General features: G+C 35.5%; 1 protein-coding gene across 9 annotated transcripts in view; it reads left to right on the forward strand.

The window, feature by feature from the left end:
• LOC149776422 (histone deacetylase 5-like) overlaps positions 1-23,252 on the forward strand; it is a 348,169-nt gene that overhangs the window by 205,259 nt on the left and 119,658 nt on the right. For 8 of the 9 annotated variants that reach the window (XM_089940838.1, XM_089940835.1, XM_089940836.1 and 5 more), the window contains 2 exons: positions 1,584-1,715; positions 9,549-9,649. In XM_089940838.1, the coding sequence (XP_089796964.1) occupies positions 1,584-1,715; positions 9,549-9,649 (233 nt within the window). The remainder of the gene's footprint in view (positions 1-1,583; positions 1,716-9,548; positions 9,650-23,252) is intronic. The other variant, XM_089940842.1, reaches the window with a different exon arrangement.

The raw sequence follows: 23,252 nt of genomic DNA on the forward strand, positions 1-23,252 counted from the left end.
GTGTTGCAGATTTATCTCAGGGATAGTTACCATTAGTAAAATTATAGTCTGAGTGATGTGTGTCACTTTTAGAAAGTCGGAAGTTCTGATGTGATTGGTGAACCAAAAGGTCAGCAGAACATAATGTCTTATTCGTGTCCATCAGATCTCCTTGTAGGACTTTGGAGATCTGATTTTAATCAGATAGGTTGAAGGTCTTGACTCATTCACTTTCTTGGCTGAATTAGCTTAAAAGATTGATAACACATATGCTAATGTATTTTTTTAAATCAAAGCTAGTTTTTGGTTGCATTTAAAAATACCTTAAAAGATTCCACTTGAATCGTGTGGGTGGGTGGGTGGGTTTAAAAACATTTTAGATTTAATTACACTTGGAGATACATTTTAATATCGTATGGCAAGGAATTATGCAATGCACTCACATGTAGTTATCTTGTTAACATTGATTTCTTATTAAATTGGGTTGGTCGGATTTTATCAAGAATATCAGATATGGTTTTAGTACTAAGCAGTTAAAAGGATAAAAGACAAAAGAAAATACTTCTTGGATTTGTGGAAATTTTTTCCAGTCAGTAGAGCATCAGTCCATTCATGGGACTGCTGTCAGTTTAGTGACTTTTGTTGTTAATGGTATCTAAATTTATTCTCAGACTTTTTTTTTTGTTGCTGATATATATCCTTTAATTTTTCTACCCTCAGTTCCTCCCCCAAAATGTTCATTTAATGTCATTAATTAGAAAATTTGACTGACATATTTCTTTGCACGTTGGAAAGTAACTAACAATTTACCATCACATTTAAAGAACTAAAAGTTATTGGATACTTTTTAGATGGAGCTGGAGCTAGGAGTTCACCATTTCAGAGGAATCTGGATCTAGAAGTTGGTTACAAAATGAAAGTGGAAACCATTTAGAGTTACTTCGATTGTGACAAATTTTGAATAAAGTTAAAGAAATTATTTAAGTTTAGTTTTATCCCCACTGTAAAAATTCTGCTATTTACAAAGTTAAAACACTTCACATTATGACAGAAATGTATTACAGATCTGTTCAAAGGAATTTTTGTAGCTTTCTTTTTCTTTCTTTGGTAGAAATATCATGACCGTTTCAGTGGATCAGTATCTTTGCGCAAATATTTCCTTGTTTTTGTTCATTACAGTTCCAAAAATCAGCAAGCTTACAAGAAGGAAGTAATTATCGTCAAATGTTTAAGTTGATCCAGTCTAGAAATGAGTAATTGATTAAATTGAAAAGGTCTCATAAGATAGCAAATTAATGAAACCAGTCTAATGAGGTTATAATGCTGAAGCTGTTTGCAGTAATTTGTATTATGCAATAAGTTTCATAAAATGAATGCCTGATTAGTTAAGTTAGGGTTTCTGTTTACAAGTTATTTAAGTTCTGCATTACATTTCAAGGTGTTGTCCAATGTGGCATACAGGTGTTATGACGTGACATTATGAATAATGCTAATAAAAGTTCACATCATGCAATAAATATACATTGCTGTTTACCTCAGATGTGTTCCACTTCCACTTTGACCATCAAAGTTGTAACTTTTTACAAATGCATTCTCGTTTTCAGCTTCTGAACCAAACTTAAAAGTGCGCTCTGTACTGAAACAGAAAATCATGGGAAGTCGAAACACACACAGCCCTATTCTGCGACGGAGAGACAAGACTGCGTACCTTCTTAAACGCAAAACTCAACTCTCAAGTATGTATACATGTGTACATATTTACAGTCCGGATGTATATAGATACATAATTTATACAGTGTTTGTTTGGATTTTATTATTTTGGGGTTGGGTTTGGGGGGAGGTGTCCATTAAATCCTTTTGTATATTGTGTCTCATATTCCTTATCCTGCATACAGGGTAGATTCTGGTACATAATATATTATTTATCATAAAATAGCATATTGATTTTAATAAAGAAAAGATAGCCTGAAGTTTGGACATAACTAAGGGTAAAATGGTTATAGGTTTGAATACAACCTTCAACTGATGCTCTTGTGCAAGGTGTTTATCTTCATTTCCCCTATCTGACTCTGCTGTAAGTAGCTAGCAGCACAGGTCATGTAGTAACCCGCTTCGCCTGGCATCCAATTAAAAGAGAATCATGTGCTTCACTTCATACTATTAAAATCAGGACAATGTTGAGCTTTATTATTTTTAAGGTCACATGACAGTCATTCCTGTTACCATTTGTTCTTATATTCTGTCAAAATGAATCATTGAGCTGTTGTTTGGTCATTGGGCACCATCTAATGTCACCATACAAACCCAAAACTTCCAAATATTGAAATGTTATTGACTAATGGGTGAGCTGCCTTAAATTGTTTTGAACTTTGTAATTTGTTTTCTTCAAAACTATTGGGGAATAACTTCTATTTCTGTATGGTGTCATCTTGGCTGTCTTTGTTTTGCAAATAATATATCGCAAAAAAGGAATGAGGTATATAAACGTATGAAACTTTGAATAAAGTTAATTCATGAGTGTGTAGTATTTTACAGTGGAAAGGTATTTATTAGGAACGTTAGATACCCCTCCAAACCTATGACTCTGGATTTTGCATATCCAATTTCCCACTTATCTAATTAAATGGTTGTATCCATGGCAACTTATTCATTATAATGCTCTCCATGTAAATTATGGAGTATACTGTCTTACAGTGAGACTGCCTTTTACTGAAGTACATTATGCATGTAATTTCATAATTATATAATGAAATGGGATCCATGATTATACGGGTATTAAACAGGAATGGTGTTATGATGATAAGCGTTGTAAAGATAAGCCTTACAGTGTGGGAGTGCATTATTTCTATGTGGCAGTGTCATAAGTAGTAACAATACAGACTTTGTATCTGGTCAACAGTGTCAGTTTCAAATAATAGTTCTATATCTTTTTCTAAAAATAAAATAAACATGAATAGGTTCAAAGAACAGCGTTAACTATTTATTCACAGAGACTTGTACAATTTACTAACAAAGTCCCTGTTAATTTTTTTTTTATTGGTATAGTCACAAAGATCTTCATAAGATTCAGAAAACATTACATCATATCACATACTTGTCAATTCTAATCTTTTGTGGAATATATATTTTTGTAGATTTTTGTTGTCAGTACGAACCATGAATTTAAAGAACCAACAAACAAGGATCCTTCTGGGAAATAAACAGGACCCCGTCTCCAATCTTTCATGAATTTAAATACCTATGTAAAAGCTTCTTTTGCCAAATTACAATCTGTAAAAATAAATGAGTTTACAGTATTGTAAAATCTTAAAGAAATAATATTGCATCAGCAGCTTACATGCAGCAGTGTGTTAACTTGAGCCTAAAGTTGTATCATATCACTGCCATTTGTTTATGATGCCATCTTGAGCCTAAAGTTGTATCATATCACTGCCATTTGTTTATGATGCCATCTTGATACTATCTCAATGTTTATATTAGCAATAATATATTCTCTACAAACTGCAGTGAAGACAAATGCCAAACTCTGAAATGTCCATTTATTTATTTATACATGATATGGTAAACATGATACTCTGTATCAATGCTTAGCATTGTAGTGGCTTGGAAATAGATTGATGGCGGTGGTAGCGATTGTACCTCCAGTCTATACCATATTGCCAAAATGTATTTTGGATCATATTGTCGTGTCGTCAAACGACAATGCATCTCAATAGAATGTATGATAGCATTAATAACACAGTGCAGCTTTCTTCATGTCCTATTAAGGGAATCAGTAGACCAAACCATTTTTCAGTTCCTACATTTTTAAATGCCTGATGCTTAACAATAATTAATATACCATCATTTTCATATTTGCAGTGTTCACTTTTTAAAAGCTATAATGGGGATATTTGCTATTACTGTTAGCAACGCACACTGATCAATATTTTTGTTGACATTGAACTACATAAAAGATTGCTATGCAGTTTTAATTTGTATTGGTTGCTTAGATATGCATATAGTATGTTGCTTAGATCTATAGACTGGTTGATTGAATGCACTGTATTAATAACATTTTCATATGGAATGAAAGAATGTCAATTTTATACTAACCAAACCAGCATGCAACAGTACAGTATCTTGTGACCAATTAAAATTCACAAGCATTGGTTGCCTTCATGACTCCTGTTACCATTAAGAACTATGTTATAATTGGTAGTTGTATTTGACCGTTGTGTAAGCATATCATTTGACAGGTAATACAAAATATGGTGTATGAAAAAACAATAATTATTACTGTTAATTATGTTCCTTATTATTGCATCTCAAGGTTCTGATTTATTTCATTTCCAAAATTCTTTTGAGCCAAGGAAGCATGTGCCCCTCGTATTCAAATTTAGCTGTAACCACTTTGCATGCTTTTCATTTTTCCAGTGGAAAGGAGTGGCTGGGGAGTGTAATCTGTTTAGTTATTCCAGATCTCACTGGAGTTCTTTATCTTTTTTTAAATATTGTTTTTATTTGATTTTTACTTTATTCACAGCAGTTTCTAACAACTAATATTCTATCAGTTATTCTCAGAGCTACAGGTGGTAATGTCAGGTGATCACTGAGATGTAAAAAAACACAAAAACATAGGGTCATGTAAGAAGAAAAACAGCAAACAAAAAAGCAGTAAGTCACAGATGAAGATGGAGATCCATAAATTCTTGTAGATGAGAGGGATCGAGGTGGAAAGTTCATGGTTTAACTGCTGTGCTATCCATGCTCCTAATGTGATGCCAAAATTAGAGTCTGAATACTTCTCCCATTCATGCTGTTTTCTTTGTACTTTGTGATACAGTAAAAGCAAACATAATATTATATGGCTACATAAATCTATACCTTGCTGACTTTTACACACATTCTTGTTAAAACATGGCATGCATACCTGCCAGTGTAGCCATAGGGAATCATTTATTGTGAAATACTGTGGATTCCCCCCCTCCTCCATTGAATGCTCATATTGCAGCTTGATAGGAATCTATTTTGAAGACCTCAGACAGAGACCAATACTTTGAATTGCTCATAAATCATTCACCACATGAAAGCAGCAGTCATTCAGGAAGAGTTTTTGATAAACATGGTTTTCAAAACAACATCAGAAAATGATATGCACTGTATACATATCAGATTTTAGGAAAATACTGATGTCAAATTGACATTTGGCATGGGTTTTGGTGTTCATCTTCTAATTCAAGCTTTTGGGGCATATAAATAGAAGAGCTTCACAAAGTCTTAAACATTTAGTAATTGTTGTAGAGAAATTTCAACTAAACTACTATTATTTTATAGTATTTCCATTGACAAATAGTACTATTTTTATTTTAGTCAATATATCATTTGTTTAGCTCTTCTGGTCATAGACCAGTTACAGGATAGGCTGTTGTCTATCGCCTGCTCATCTGTTAACACCACTCCTCCAAGACTGTGAGGAAGATTGCGATGAAATTGTATGCACCCATTCATAGCATGATCAGGTTTGTCCTGAATAAAAATGGTGTCCCTCAAACATCCAATATGGCTGCCACATTGGCCATCTTGACGACTGTATTGTTTTTTGCTCCTGAATGGTTGCCACATCAATATGGGATTTTCACTAAAAGACTTGTGATGTTGGTTCTAAATGAAACTGAAGTAGAACTGGTGTCCAATAATTGCTGCAACAGCAGCTGTCTTGAAAACCTTGTTATTGCTACATCACCGGAGCAGAAAACCATGTCAGCGGTGGTCATCTTAAAAATGTTTTATTTGCTAAGGCTACTCCTGATTGGATGGTCAAATCATCATGGGCTTGTTCACCAAAGAACTATTATGATGTCTAGTCTATCCTGAATTGAAATGGTGCCAATCTGAAATCCAGTATGGCCACCATGGTTGCCATTTTGAAAATCTTTTCACTTGAAGATTTCTTATGTTGTATAGTGGGCATCAGTGAAAATGGTGCTGATTTAACCTCCAATAAAGCCACCATCTTGAAAGCTATGCTATAGCTTGCTCTCCATGCATATAGATGGTGATATTAACATGGGGTTTTCATGAGGATCTAGTAGGACCTACCTAAATGAAAATGGTGCCATTCTGACATCCAATCTGGTGACTATGGCTGCTGCATGTATCTTGAAAGTCTTATTATCATTACTATTCAAATAAATGTCATATTAACATTGGATTTTCACCAGACATCTTATAATACATACTTGGTTATAAATGAAAATGGTGTTTATCCAACAGCCAATATGGCAGCCATCTTGAAAATCGATTCTTCTCTTGATTTTGAGTCATGCACATGGGCTTTTCACCAAAATGAAAACTGTGCACGTAGTTAGGCTGCTATAATGACTGATTTAAAAATCATGTTTTTGCTGACAAATATCATAGATAGTTTCAACACTTTGCAATTAAATAAAAAAAATGGTCTTGTCTTACTTCCTAGGAATTCTTTTTGGCATTAAAGCAGTTGTCCCATCAAGAGACTCTTGTTAGCTCCACTGGTCACTGGTTTATGGGATGATCCAGCATTGATTGTCAATCATTTAGATCAAGATTGTTATGGCTTCTCATTCAACTATGTGGAGGATTATTGAGAAACTTTACACATTGGCACACACTCATCCCATGGTCTAGTTTGTCCTAAATGAAACCCATCATGAAAATCTTACCAGTTGTCTTTAAGAAATGATGGTCATATCAATATGGGGTTTTCACTAAAAGACTTCTTATGATGTGAGGTTGGTTGTAAATGAAAATGATGAGCTATGTATGAATTTTTTATTGCTATTTCTTAATGAAATATAATATTGCCATAGACATTTCATCAGAAGACTTCTTGTGATGTCTAGTTTGTTTGTTAATGAAATTCCTCCAGATGATGTGGTCATATCAACATGGGATTTTAAACAACTTTTTCTGATGTCTAGTTGGTTGAAGATGGCCACCACAGCATTAGTCTTGAAAATGTTGTTAATGAAATTCCTCCAGAATATATGGTCATATCAACATGGGATTTTAAACGACTTTTTCTGATGTCTAGTTGGTTGAAGATGGCCACCACAGCATTAGTCTTGAAAATGTTGTTAATGAAATTCCTCCAGAATATATGGTCATATCAACATGGGATTTTACTGAATGACTTCTTATGATATCTGGTTGGTCCAAGATGGCCACCACATCATTTTTCTTGAAATATTGTTGTTGCTACTCTTCCTGAATGGATGATTGTATCAACATGATGTTTCACTGAATGACTTGTGATGTCAAGTTGGTCCTGAATGAATATGGTGCCACTCAGACATCCAATATGTCTACCATGGTTGTCAGCTTAGAATTTGGTCACCACCATCTTTGATAAATGAATGATGATATCAGCATTGGGTTCTCATATAAAGACTTCTTATGACGTTTACATGGTTATGAATGAAAATGGTGCTGATCTGATTTCCAATATGGCTACCACAATGGCCATCTTGAAAATCATGTTAGCAGTGCATTTCCTTGATTGCTGGGGATATTGGCATTGTGCTTTAACTAAAATTTGTATGACATCTAGTTGATACTAATTTGCCACCATGGCAGTCATCATGAAAATCATCTTAGGAGTACTCTTTCAAAATGGTAAGTCATATCAACATGGGTTTCCACGAGAAGACTTTGTCTTCTTGGTCCTGAATGAAAAATGGTGCCAGTCTGAAATCAAATGTGCCCAGCATGGTAGTTAATTTGAAAATCTTGTCACCATGGAAGAATCCCAGGAATGGTTTCAATACTTAGTAGTTAAAAGGAAGAAATAATCTTATCTTGAATTCAGGAAATTGTATTTTAGTCATTCGAGCACCAGTCCATTTAGGGTACTCTTGTATTTGCTAGGGTTTTCTCATAATGTAATTTTGAAAATGGATCTTAATTGAAAATGTATGCAGAAGAATTCTTTGTTTTTAGAAATGCTAAATTAGTTCTCCACACATGATTTTTATAGAATCGATGCAAGATCCACCTTGTCCCAGTCTTGTAAATATTGTCAATTAATTTCACAAACTTGGTCAACAGATTGATGTCAGTTGATAGAACATGTCAGTTTGAATTTCTTATTTGATGGAATGTATAAGTAGAGTGGACAAGCTTAATTTGTTTCATATTATGTCTTTGGAATCGCCAGACACTTTACTCTTTAATGACCATAGGCATCATGAATTAGGTTAAATATGTGGATAATATCTCTTCATATTTTACCTCGTGTTATTTTATAAAGCACCTATCTGATAATATATGACTAAAAATGCAGCAAACTCACTTTCAGTTGTATACACAAGTAAGCTGTCTGTCTGTCTTTTGCTCTCTCTGTCTCTTTCTATCTCTCTCTCACACACACACACACACACACACAATCAGTTCAAGTTCAAAAGACTTTATGTTGCAAACAGCAGTAACCAGAAGTGCTGGTTACACATTGCAAATACAGCACTCTCCGTGAGAAAATGGTGAACCTTGTGTATTGTACAAATTTGAAAAATAAAAGGCTGGTTTGGGAGAACCTGTTGTGTCGTTTAAGCTCTTGATATACTTTATTCTGGATTTGGCTTTAACTTATCATGTGTGGACCTATTGCAATTCACCCTCATCCTTTTGTCAGTATTTATTGACCTGCTAATTTACACTGGAGTGAAAGAAATAAAGTTGAAGCGTCCATTTGTAAGAAGCTGTTGTTGGCCTGATCTTCTTTTGTCCTGGACCCTGTCTTTATTTCATTTTAATTGCTGCACTTGAGAATGTCTGACCTTGTTTGTTAGATTTTCAGACACAGTGTTCTGAAAGGTATTCTGTTATTGTTTTCTACTAATGTTAATATGATTGTGAAGGCAAGATTGATTTTACATTCTGTGACTTCATTCATTTTGATGGGTACATGTATTAAATTTTGTGGTCTGCATAAGTGGAGTTTTTGGTTGGTGTTGAAGTACAGAGAAAGGGGATCCTGTTCTTACTACAGGTGGGTCATTGTTTGGTGGGTGTTTTAGTTCATCATTTGTAGCATCCATGAAATGGAGGGAACATTTTTACCCAATGTACTATGGTAAATTCACAATACAGTACTCATTCATTATAAAGTGTCTCAGTATGAAGCAGTACCTTTTATTTTGTGAGTATTGTAATGGATAACATTTCATTCGTTAAGGATAATAATATGTATAGAATACCTCAATAATGTGACGTCCATCATGTTCACCTTGCTGGACATGCCATCATAAGCCATATAGGTTCTGGTGTTGCCCCAACCAGGTTGGGTCAGCTGCCAGTGCTTTAGTAAGACACTGTACTCAGTAATCTTTCATGTGTTGCATGCTGTTAGACACCAGGGAATCAGTCAGTCAATCAGCCAACCAGTCTATCCACTTTTTATAGTATTTATTTCCACCAGCTCCAACCACAAGTAGGCTCAGTTGTATTCTTCTTTGTGTCATAAGAGGTGACCAAGATGACTGACCCTTGACCCTGGCCCATTTAAACTTTAATTGTCAGATTTTCATGAATCTAATTTTATGTGATTTCAGTTGATGGTGGCAGTAACTCAGACTCAGGGCCCAATTCTCCACCCAGTGGTGTCCATAGTAACCTACCTAATGGCAGTCTCACAGCCTTGCATCCTAAAGAGGTAAATTCTTTATTTATATTTGCACACATCTCAGTTCTATCAGGATGCATTTATGTCTGTGGCACTAAATTATTGTAAAGGGTAGTCATTGTTCATGCTTGTTTTTACCATGATAATTCCCATGTGTAACATCAAATTCATTGATGTTGCCTGTCCTGATTAGTTACCAACAGCATATCAAGTAAACAATTCACCCTGGTTTCTTCAGTGTTTAAAAGCAGTGTGTTATATTCACCCATAAACGGTGTTCATCCACCTGCATTGATTCCCTTAATATAAAGCCCTTCGATATACTACTGCCCCTTTTACAGTGCAGATCAAACTAAATTGGTCAAATGTTGTTTTATTGCTAATCCTTTTTCCTGTCATTCAGGTTGTTTGCTGACAACAATCACATTAAATCCTCTGTTTTGTGTTTTAATGCACTGTCTGGATAAGTCCTTATTAAAACAACCCTCATTATGAGTCTCCCTCACTAATAAGTGGGTCTCTGTTATAATTCCTGTAAAAAGATTATTATAAAGAGGGAGCAGCTTACGATGTTGACCCAGATCTGTTGTAGTGTAATGCACCAGCTGATTAGAGTCTACACTATTCATAAGAAAGCTTAAGTAAATAACAGAGCCCTTGCCTCTTGGTGCTGTATGTAAGTGAAATTAGGTTTGTATTGCACATATAAATGTGATCCTTACGGATTTTTGTATGTACGGTAACAGGAATAGAGCATTTGCACTTGAATGTTCAGTTCATAGGAAATTAATAATTTAAATTAAAAGTGGGTTGAATGATTTCCTCTTCTTACAAGCCTTTGCAGTTCTCTGGTTATAGTTACTCACCACATTTTCTTAAGTTTTGTAAACAATTTATAACAAAACATGTCTGGTATGATTACTCCCTCACCAATGTAGTTGGGACTTAATAATATGTTTTGTTTGTTCATTTGTGTTCATTCATGCATTTGTTTATTCAGCTGTTCAAGTTTTTGGTCATTGTGATGCCTGTAACATCTTTTACTTTTTCACCTACAATCATTGAAAATTAGTACGTGGATACATCTCAGTTATAGCAACTCAGCTGCATAAAACTAGGTCATTGTGCCCTAATTTCTACTGGTCATATCATGAAAATAGCTTATTGGATGATCTGTTGTCATTTGTCATCCTTGGTCCAACATTAGTCTGTTAACACAAGTTTGTTATCGTTACTTGTCCAAAACTATTTGTAGTTTTTCCACGAGACTTTTTATACATTAATCACATGGTCTTCTTGGTCCCAGATGAACATGGTGCCTAAATGACATCCAATATGGCCACCATACTGAGTCCATCTTGAAAACATTATCACTACTCCTCCTGAATAAATGCTCATTTCAACATGAGGTTTTCACTAAAAGACTTCTTATGATGTCTGGTTGCTCCAAAATGAAAATGGTGCCAATCTGTTATACATTCATTGCATTCCTAGTATCTTTTAGGCCCCATTTTTGCTACAAATGAAAACTGTTTTCTGGATGCATCTTGAGTGACTCTTGTAATTGAACTAGACATTTGTTGCTCCCCATTATCTTTAATGCCATTTTACCTAAACATGAAGACTCACATACTGATGCTTAAAAAATTCATCTGCACCAGACAAATATATGATTGCAATGACCCAATTTTCATGCTTGTGTGCATTTTTCATTTTTACCTATTTATTATGCTCTGACAATCATGGACCCTATTTCACTGCTGCTGTATCCTGACAAGTGCAACTCCAGCAAACCAAATGACAGTCACCATCTAATTTTCATACTTGAGTAACTAAATTTTAAATTTTTTTTTTATTTTTTACTTTTTATTTTTTTATTTTTTGTGTGTGCACCCTCCACATTCTGGACCATATTTCATTCATGCTCATGAAAATTCATTAGTGGGTATATCTTAGAAAAAGTAAATAAAACTAGGCCACCGATCTCAGTCTCATGCTTGAGTGACTCATGTATTTTTAGTTGTCTGTTCATTATAAATTCATTTTGCCTTCATGCTTGAGTGACTCTTGTATTTTTAGTTGTCTGTTCATTATACATTCATTTTGCCTATTTTGGACCCCATTTTGACTGCACTTGAGAAGATTAGTATACAGCTGCATTTATCGGAGATTAACTCTACCCATACTTGGTCACTATGACCAAGCTGCCTAACCCCCATAAAAATTACTCAGCATTTCAAATAACAAAATGTTACTCAAAACTTGGAAATATTATTTGAAATGGACAAATACAACCTTTAGATTGGTTAGAATTTTTTTCAAGTAAGAGTTTGGGTTGAGTAGAGTCTAGACACAGAACAGTCCAGTCCAGTAATTACACTTTAGTGACTTTATTTGGGGGTTTATTTGTTGGGTGGGGTCGGTTTTACACTCGTTATGTTTGACCCCATTTCACCTGCCATCATGATAATTGATAAGTGGATGCATCTCAAGCATGGTAGCCTCGATTCCAATACTAGATCACCATAAAATACTTTCTACACATTAGACCCTATTCTACCTCCATGGATAAAAATAGGTACATGGATGTTTCTGATGGAGAATAACTCGGACAAACTTCAATGCTTGTATAACTTGGTTTAGTTTTACTGGGCATGAACAAGAAGAACTTATGGGATGGCCCATTTTCGGTTCTCTGTCACCAATTTTGGGATGACCTGTTTTTGGTTGACTCTCACCAATTTGGGATGACCTGTTTTCGGTTGTCTGTCACCCATTCATCCGTTTCTACACTTTCTTTTCAATCTCTTGAAAGGTGATGCATTACACACACATTCATCTCCAAGTTGGTCCTAACTGAAAATAGTGTTTCTCAGACGTTCAGTATGTCTGCCGTAGTGGCCATCTTTAAAATCTTATCACTGCTTCTCCTGAGTGGATGGACATGTCGGCATGGAATTTTCACTAAAAACCTTCTTGGTACTAAATGAAAATGGTGGCAATCTGAAATCAAACATGGCCACTTCCGGAAATGTATTGATCACTTTTTCTCATTGCAGAAAGTCATATTGAAGTAGATATCTTGTACACACACACACACACACACACACACGCTCCAGCAATTAGAGTGGTAGCTAGTGTCTCTGTTTGTAGTGGCATTATGATGTAATACACCACTTCCAGATATTAGAAGGGGGCCATTGTGGCTGATTGATCTATGGTACTCAGCCATTAGAGGTCACTCACACATCTCACCTCTGTCTGCGTGAGTTCAGTCTTGGCTTGACTAATGTAGGTGTGTGAGAAAGTTAGCCTTTAGCATCCCATGGGTTGGTGGTTCTTTCATGGGTCCTCCTAGATTCTTCCTCCACTAACGAGACTGACTGTACTATATAGCATATCTTGTGCTGAAATAAGGTGTAAAACCCCACAAAAGCAATCCCATTTTAGCACACTTCGATAACCTACAAATCTAATTACAAGGCTGAGACAGGTGATCTCATTTATTTTCTTGTAGAAAAGGCAAAATTAGGCTCATATTTGCTTTGCGTGATTATGATTGAAATTGATAAAGTCACACATTTTAATAAGAAATCATAGATTTTCTTTAACAGACTCACAATACTGCAATGAAAATATTGATCAATGAAAATGTTGGTTAAATGCCTTTTTGGTGGCAGCAGTTGGAAAGAAAAAAAAAGCAATTAAAGAAGTCTTGTGAAATAACCATAAATTCATGGTTATTTTTAGTTCCTTTTTTAAATTTGTTTTGAAGAGTAATAATAAATGATATATGCCATCATCTGTTAGATGTAAAACAAGTCTGTTGACTGCCAAGGTGATGCACGCAAGCACTTTCATGAAAGATTTATTTTTTGTTGGCATGATTAAAGCAAGAATTAGATGTTAGTTCTTATGAGATTTATTTACACAAGCCAATAAGGGCATTAAATCAGGCTGAGCATGCTTTGCAAGACATACAAACACAGTATAATATTACTTGATGGCTAAGATGGATTTATGTTGACACCCTTCAATACAATTACACAAGCTAATTAATTAATTTTTGTCTCCAGCCAATTACAATTTCTTGTTAAAATCACACACCATAGACAACTCGCAGGTTTTTGTCCTTTACTCTCTGGATCTGTCTTCAAAATTTGTTGCAATACAGTCAAAATTAATTTGCAAGTTCAGATAAAATGCACAGATATTTATCTGTTCTCTGTATTTTCTATTGACTTAATTTTCCATCTGGATGTCATGTTCCAGAACTATGTAATTGCCGTATGCCAACTGTTATTAGTACAGATAATATGAAGTTGAACTCAGTCATTGCCATGAGCTATCAGTATCGATGATGAAATGTGTGGTGACATTTAAAAACTGCAACTTTGAGGAAATAACTAGTGCAGACATATTGATGAGTTTGGCTCCAGTAGTTTACAAGTGTAGTTCCAGCAATGTAATTTTAGTTCATTAACATTTTCTTAGGAATCAGTGTGCTCTGATACTGTGAAAGTGGGAACTCCAACATTGCTGATGCAGTTGTGATAACTTCATGCATGTCAGCTTGGTTTATATTAAAATCCTGTCATGAATTTATCAACTTTAATTGACTTCCTTAGATGAAATACCCATTAATGTTAGTCCATAATACAAATATGTTTAGGACAAATTATGTTAACTGTTTTCATGTATCAACAAAAGTCACTTCCAGCACCTCCCTCCTACCAGTTGTTAGTGTGAACTAAAATGTAAATCCAACTATTTCACATGTGCTGCAATCGATGTTCATTGAACCCTTTAATGACATCTTGTTGCGGGAGAAGTGTATTTAATAACCTGACTTGTTAAATGAACTTCAGTGAGTGATAATTTTTTTTTTATGAATTAAAGAAAATGATTATATATTATATTCATTTGTTTGATATGTGTATGTAGTAGGGTTTAATGGCATATCAGCACAATAATGGCTATTTGGTGCCAGTAATTTCTGTGTATAATTTTGTGCGAGTACTCTTTTGCCAAGACAGTGCACAATACATTTTGAATTGCTACTCATCATGCATGGCATAATGTTATGCTCACATGATAAGACCAAAGACCAGCCTAGAAAATTTGAGAAAAAGATGGGGTGGGTGTGCTATCAAGTCATCATCACCATCATTGGCGACTCGGTCTCGAAAAGACCATGCGAATAGTGCCCTTGGGGTGTTGTCTGTCTCTGTTGGCATCGTCTGCTGTGGCTGTGCAGGCCTATCAAGTGCATCATGTCATTTTGTAGAGAAAAGCTGCTCATTAAAATGATCATTTGAGTGGATTTTATATATATACCAAATTTTTAATGCAAGTCAACATGGAGTCTTATGGATTTCTTCATTACTTGTTCCTTGCATTGTTGTCAAAATAATGCCACACATATATCACAATAGAAAATAGAAAGTAAATAAATGAAAGAATATGTAAATGAATCAAATTATTGAATTTATTTTATATTTAATAAGTCATGACATTTTACAAGATTGAAAATTTTACATATCATACCTGTACTAAATTATCCCCAAAATTGTATCAAAGCTAAAATGAGCTCAAGTTATTCAAGTTTCAGTCAGTCAATTCAACTTTGACTTGTACAAATTGTATTACCACAACTTTGACTTGTACAAATTTATATACCACAACTTCGACTTGTACAAATTTAATTACCTAACACAGTCATGGTCTCTTTCTAAGGCTGTTAAGTAAAATTTCTTCTCTGGTAAACAAAATGACAATTATAAACGTGGATCAAGCGAACTCTTCTTAAAAGTACTTGAAAATGAGGACACTTTGACCAAAATAGATTTTCTGCTCCTAAAATATATTCCACTTCTAGAGATTAATGATCAGATGGCAGACTTGGCAATTAAAGCTATGTTTTATTTCTTCACTGCTTGACATTTAAGGATTTTTTCAGCTGCTCACACACGACTTTTTTAGACATCAGTGGAACATGCAGCCATGTTCTAACTGAGATTCTTATAGATTATAATTTACTTGTATCAACGATTATTATGCCAAGTGATTGGCAAAGAAGCTGATCACCAGACTGAGAAGACAAGCCTAATTGAGGTGATTGCTGCGAATAAAAAGCAATAATGGGAAGATCAAACCATTTTGTAAACTTTTAATTTCAGCATTGTTGTAGACATTGTATGAGAATCATGTTGTGTTCAAGTTGTAATTATTTTAATTCAAATACTTGTACATAATTTTTTGTCTGGTCCATGAATTGTGTGAGAACTTTATTGTTTTTCGCATGAAGCCAGGTGATTGTTGTCTAAACATTGTTTTTTCTCTGCCTTAAGTAGTCACTGGTGTGTAGCTAGACTGCTCAGTCCATGCAGAACCCAGATTTTTGCTTCACGAGGAAGGCATTGTTAAGATTGGGGAATATCATGTGAATCAGTGTGCAAACATTTCTTGTTTCGCTTGTATTCATTAGACTATAGTTAGAATGGCTTCAGTGTATCAAATTTGAAAGCGAGGCAGTTCTTACCATCGGCTGAGATGATCCATGCCATTCACTTGCTGGATGTTGGGGAAAAGTAATCGTGTTATTAGTCCTTTGTTTTTTCAAGGACAGTGTGGAAACACATGCGTGCTCTGTAAGTCTGCACTATGGTAATAAGTCATATCACATGCATATGATAGAATGCAAATAATTACAGAATTGGCGAGTATTTTTCCTTGACTTGAAGTATAATATGTAAACATAGTTATCGTAGTTGTGAAGCACTTGAAAATTACTGACAGTTAATTGGTGGTGGCAGTGGACTTCAATTTCAGATCTAACTGGGTAGTCTTTCGGTTTTTAAGGTTAGTACTTTTTGGCTGACACCTTTGATAAATTTATGACAGGAACAGATGCCATATAAAATTTCATTAAAATTTTTCTGCTTTAGTCATGTTTGAAAACATGACTGTCCTGTGAGCGTTAATTTGTAGGCATATCGATATGAACACTTCTACTATTTGAAAGTAGTACTGAACTTAACATTTAGAAACAATTATAATGAAAATATTAAGGAACCTTGATGTTTTCCACAGGTGTTTAGCGCAATATTTTGATATTCAGTGAAGCTTAGTGTTATTGTCTGAGTGACAGTCTTTGACAGTCAAGGTGTTTTTCCAAACAGAAACTATATATAATTAATCTTTGGACACTGAACAAGAAGTGTAGTGTTGGAGTAAAACATTTGCTAAAAATGGTTTGTTTGCTTATCTACCACTATACTTTTTCATTCTTTTTTTGCTTGCATTGTGGTTCACCAGCAGTGTGCAGCAAGTTGTACTTGAATTAAATGTTGAAACGGTGACATCGCCAACTTTATCTTTTTTGGGCAGATGTGTCACTTTTAGTTGTAATATTCATAGACCAGGAGTGCTTGTGGGATGCTCTGTTGTCCATCATCTGTTGTGTGTCATCAGTCCATCCATTAGCACAGGTTTGTTATCCTCACTCCTGCAGAACTACTTGAATGATTGCCATCAAACTTCATTCCATGGGTGAGTTGGTCCTAAATGAAAATGGTGCCAGTTGGACATCCAGTATGGCCACTAGAATCACCATCTTGAAAGTCATGATATCACTACTCATGGTCATGTCAGCATGGAGTTTTCATTGTAAGACTTGTATGGTGACTAGTTTGTCCAAATGAAAATGGTGCAAAACTGATATCCAAAATGGCCACCACAGTAAAAAATCTTATGAATACTGTTGCAGAACAAAAAGTCATATCAACATGGGGTTTTCACCAGAAGACTTGTATCTACTTGGTCCTGAAGGAAAAGGGTGCTACTTGCTTATCCAGTAGTGCCACCACAGCATCCATTTTGAATATCTTGTTACCAATACTCCACCAGAATTATGGGTGCATCTACATGGTTTTTTATACTGAAAGAATGCTAATGATGCCTACTTCAAGCTAAAATATAATGGTGCTGCTCAGATATCTAATATGGCCACCACATTGGCCATCTTAAAAATCTTTTTATCACTTATCTTGAATGAATGGTCATATCAACATGTGTTTTCACTGAAAGACTAATGATGCTATCCAGTTGGCCACATATGAAAATGGTTTTGATCTGTCCTTTGATATGGCTGATATGATGGCAGGTCATGTTGATCTTTTGCTTTCAACAAAAGACTTCTTATGAGCTTTAGTTGGTCTTAAATGGAAATGCTACCCACTGTGGCCACCACAACTTAAAATCTTAATAATTTTTCCATAATGGTAAATTATATAATCTTGGGGTATTTACCACTCGACTTGTAAAGATGTCTTGCAAGTACTAAATTAGATGGTGCATGATCTGATGTTCAGTATGGCTATGATGGTTTCCATCTTAAAAGTGTTATTGTTACTCTTGGAAACTCATTTTCAATTAGTTTTCATCATTTGAAAATAATGCAAACTCAGATAGTCATCTTGAAAATATTGTTCTATATTCCTTCCAGATGGATATCTATATCAGCATGGGGTTTTCACTGGTAGAGTTTTTATAAAATCTAATTTTTCCTCAATGAAACTGGTGCCAATTTTACATCAATGGCTGCCATATGGGCCAACTTGAAAATCTTGTCACTAGGTTAATTTGCATCGATTAAGTACACAAAGTAGAACAACCTAATTTTGAAGTTAGGTAAGTCATAGATGTATCTTGTAGAAACAAAAGCTATTATTCTTCATTACCATGCAAAAGCCATCTTTTTAAAGTGTACTGGCATCATTATGATCAGTGGCAATGTTTCATTGAAGTCAGATTTTACTCAATGCATACATTGCAAAACATGATTATTCCAATAGTGTAATGGTGAAGTTTGAAGTGTGATTCCTTTTTTAAGGCAAAATGTTGAAATCCAGATAAAACTTGGGGAAAGAAAAGAATGAGCCATTTGTGGAGCAGTCAAAGCCCAGAAAAACTCAGTTTCAGAGCTCTTGATTTGGCAGAGTTTAACCTTTGTGAAAGATCATTTTCAGTGCTCAGAAAAATTCAACAAGATCATCAAAGAAGGTTTAACGACAGTACCATCGAGTCTCAAATGAGCGAAAAGATGAATACTAATGACATGCATCACCATCTAACTCTGTAAAGAACTACTGAGTGCAGCAAAGTTTATGACTACATATTAATACTATATTCCACCATCCAATGGATTTTAAAAACAAAACTTCTAATTTTCTATATGCCCATGGCAGAACATGTTATATTATTATGTTCATCAGTCCATCTTTCTGTTACCAGTTTCATTTCTGCACAAGTCAAGTTGTCCACCATTTGCACACACTTACCAAACTTTGTGGATTCCTTGCTTGTTGGACAAGAAGAACTCTATTGATTTCATGGTTAGAAGGTCAAAAGTCAGGGTCACCATGACTGAAAGAAGAAACCTGGTTTCCACACAGTAAAATTTAGTTGTACATTACATAAGCCAAATGTTGCGGATGGCTGTCATGAAGCCTATCAGTTTTTTTATGTCAAAAGGTAAAACATCAATGTCACTTTGCTGAAAGAAGAAAATCGTTTTGCACACAACATTAGATCTGAATCACATAACAGAACCAAACTTTTGAATTGGATTAAAGAAGCAACCTTTTGATTTTTGGGGTCAAAAAGTCTTAAGTCAAGGTTGACAATGACTGAAAGAGAAGTATTTATTTTCAGCACCCAGATTTCAGTTATCTACATAGAGGACTAGGAAACATAGGGCTGTCAGTCTTTTGTGTGTGTGTGCATGCATGCATGTGTGATATGACAGTGCTAAGAATACCAGCTATTTTTTTTAATTCTGAAGTGTATAAAATGAATTAGGAAAACAATTGTTGGAGCCTCATAAACCTGCAATCACGTTTTGGAAGGTTGGCAGGTGTGGTGGTGACACCTTGAATAAATGACAGCAGTTTCACCTGTAGTATTTTGTTGTTGTTGCTGTTTTTAACTCCAGCAACATTGAAACACAACCTAGTTTTATTGTAAATGCTTAAATGTAGCCAGCTCCAGAATATCAGTTTATCTTGCAAGACAGCAGTCGAAATGGAGCATCATGTCATGCCATATGTGTCAAATGTAGGGTTAAAAAAACAAAGGCTGCATTTGCCGTATTTAAGTTCTAATCTTTTTTTTTTTAAACAATTGTCAGTTTTTGGGTAAAAATCTCCCTTATGGTTTTTGCTTTGGGAGTAAGATGCACTGAACAAATTTAAGGTTGCACTTCTCTCAAGAAACAGATATGGACTATATAAGATGGCAAGAGGGTATGTTACGAAAGGCATCCCAATCTTTAAGGTCAAGAACATATGTTAATATTTCAAAATTTCACTCACATTTTTTCTCCTTCAACATTCTAAGTTAAAAACCATTTAAGATAAATGAATAGAACCTGGTAGACATATAGTGTCTCTGGAAGGCAAGTTGCATTCAATGTTTGGGGTCCTTTCATAAGATCAAGGTCATAGGTAAAAATTTTAAGATTTCTACTTGCTGGTCAAGGAACATAGATGAACTGTGGTACACCTGTGCTTAACAATCTGATGGCATCTCTCTATCATGTTCCCAATTTTAAGGTCACTGTCACTTTCCAATTTCCTTTTGCCTCTCTTCTGCACTTTCACTGTAATGCCCTTTGAGATAGTGATGGGAAACTTGGTTACTTTCCATGGTTGACAGGTGATTGTACAGCTTTGTATTAAAGGTCACAAGTCAGATTCCATTGTTATGAACTTCTTTGATCTCACCACAGTAGATGTGCTACAGAAATTCTTCGAAGTTTGCCTGCTACTTAAATTGATTTCAATTTTTGAAGTGTTCCAAAGTTATTGAGTGGAAATGAAATCAATAATGGTACATGACAGGATAGGATGGAACAAGTAGACATGAATAATGCTGTATACCACTTCATACATATGGAGGGTACATTAAAAACATGAAAAGTGAATTTGTTTTACATTTTTTATAACTGTGCCAGGGCATGAAATTCTTATTTTGTAATGATACTGGTTTACTAAGAAAAGAAGTTAACAAAAATATGTGCAATCTTAGATTTACAGAAAAACAAAATTTGACCTGACTTAAATAGGTACACTTCAAGGGGCAGTGTCAAAATAGTGTATGTTAAGCAGTGCTAATAATGGTGTAAAACACTGCCAATAATGGTGTAGTTTATGCAGTAGGTTTGTTTGTGGTTTTGTGGGTTTAACACCACTTTTCAGCACATGATAGGTACATTGCAGTTAATATGCTTGGTGGAGGATGAACCCCAGAAAACACCGGGAACAACCACAAACCCACAGGAAGCTGCTAGCAGGTTTTCTCTCATACCTACATTGTCTGAGCTGAAAATCGAACCCACACAAAGTTGAGATGTTAGTGAACTGCAAAGGCAAGTGCCTTAGACCCTGGGGCCCCCTTGTTAAACAGTAGCAGTAATAATGAATGTTAAGCAGTGCCAGTAGTGGTGTATGTTACGCAGAGCCAGTAATGGATTATGTTTAGCAATGCCAGGATTGGTTTATGTTTAGCAATGCCAGGAGTGGTATATGTTAAACAATGCCAGGATTGGTATTTGTTTAGCAATGCCAGGAGTGGTATATGTTTAGCAATGCCAGGAGTGGTATATGTTTAGCAATGCCAGGAGTGGTATATGTTTAGCATTGCCAGTAGTGGTATATGTTTAGCAATGCCAGGAGTGGTATATGTTTAGCAGTACCAGCAGTGGTATATGTTAAGCAGTACCAGTAGTGGTATATGTTAAGCAGTGCCAGTAGTGGTATATGTTAAGCAGTGCCAGTAGTGGTATATGTTAAGCAGTACCAGTAGTGGTATATGTTTAGCAGTGCCATTAGTGGTATATGTTAAGCAGTACCAGTAGTGGTATATGTTAAGCAATGCCAGGAGTGGTATATGTTTAGCAGTACCAGTAGTGGTATATGTTAAGCAGTACCAGTAGTGGTATATGTTAAGCAGTGCCAGTAGTGGTATATGTTAAGCAGTGCCAGTAGTGGTATATGTTTAGCAGTGCCAGTAGTGGTATATGTTAAGCAGTACCAGTAGTGGTATATGTTAAGCAATGCCAGGAGTGGTATATGTTTAGCAGTACCAGTAGTGGTATATGTTAAGCAGTACCAGTAGTGGTATATGTTAAGCAGTGCCAGTAGTGGTATATGTTAAGCAGTGCCAGTAGTGGTATATGTTTAGCAGTGCCAGTAGTGGTATATGTTAAGCAGTACCAGTAGTGGTATATGTTAAGCAATGCCAGGAGTGGTATATGTTTAGCAGTACCAGTAGTGGTATATGTTAAGCAGTGCCAGTAGTGGTATATGTTTAGCATTGCCAGTAGTGGTATATGTTAAGCATTGCCAGTAGTGGTATATGTTAAGCATTGCCAGTAGTGGTATATGTTAAGCAGTACCAGTAGTGGTATATGTTTAGCATTGCCAGTAGTGGTATATGTTTAGCATTGCCAGTAGTGGTATATGTTTAGCATTGCCAGTAGTGGTATATGTTAAGCAGTACCAGTAGTGGTATATGTTTAGCATTGCCAGTAGTGGTATATGTTTAGCATTGCCAGTAGTGGTATATGTTTAGCATTGCCAGTAGTGGTATATGTTAAGCAGTACCAGTAGTGGTATATGTTTAGCATTGCCAGTAGTGGTATATGTTAAGCATTGCCAGTAGTGGTATATGTTAAGCAGTGCCAGTAGTGGTATATGTTAAGCAGTGCCAGTAGTGGTATATGTTAAGCAGTGCCAGTAGTGGTATATGTTAAGCAGTGCCAGTAGTGGTATATGTTAAGCAGTACCAGTAGTGGTATATGTTAAGCAGTGCCAGTAGTGGTATATGTTAAGCAATGCCAGGAGTGGTATATGTTTAGCAGTACCAGTAGTGGTATATGTTAAGCAGTACCAGTAGTGGTATATGTTTAGCATTGCCAGTAGTGGTATATGTTAAGCATTGCCAGTAGTGGTATATGTTAAGCATTGCCAGTAGTGGTATATGTTAAGCAGTACCAGTAGTGGTATATGTTTAGCATTGCCAGTAGTGGTATATGTTTAGCATTGCCAGTAGTGGTATATGTTTAGCATTGCCAGTAGTGGTATATGTTAAGCAGTACCAGTAGTGGTATATGTTTAGCAGTGCCAGTAGCGGTATATGTTAAGCAGTGCCAGTAGTGGTATATGTTAAGCAGTGCCAGTAGTGGTATATGTTAAGCATTGCCAGTAGTGGTATATGTTAAGCAGTGCCAGTAGTGGTATATGTTTAGCAGTGCCAGTAGTGGTATATGTTTAGCATTGCCAGTAGTGGTATATGTTTAGCATTGCCAGTAGTGGTATATGTTAAGCATTGCCAGTAGTGGTATATGTTTAGCAGTGCCAGTAGTGGTATATGTTAAGCAGTGCCAGTAGCGGTATATGTTTAGCAGTGCCAGTAGCGGTATATGTTTAGCAGTGCCAGTAGTGGTATATGTTAAGCAGTGCCAGTAGTGGTATATGTTTAGCAATGCCAGGAGTGGTATATGTTTAGCAGTACCAGCAGTGGTATATGTTAAGCAGTACCAGTAGTGGTATATGTTTAGGTGGCGCTCACC

The sequence above is a fragment of the Sinohyriopsis cumingii genome, chromosome 18, assembly GCF_028554795.1.
Source record: "Sinohyriopsis cumingii isolate HCF-2022 chromosome 18, ASM2855479v2, whole genome shotgun sequence".
NCBI classification, from domain to species: Eukaryota; Metazoa; Mollusca; class Bivalvia; order Unionida; family Unionidae; genus Sinohyriopsis; species Sinohyriopsis cumingii.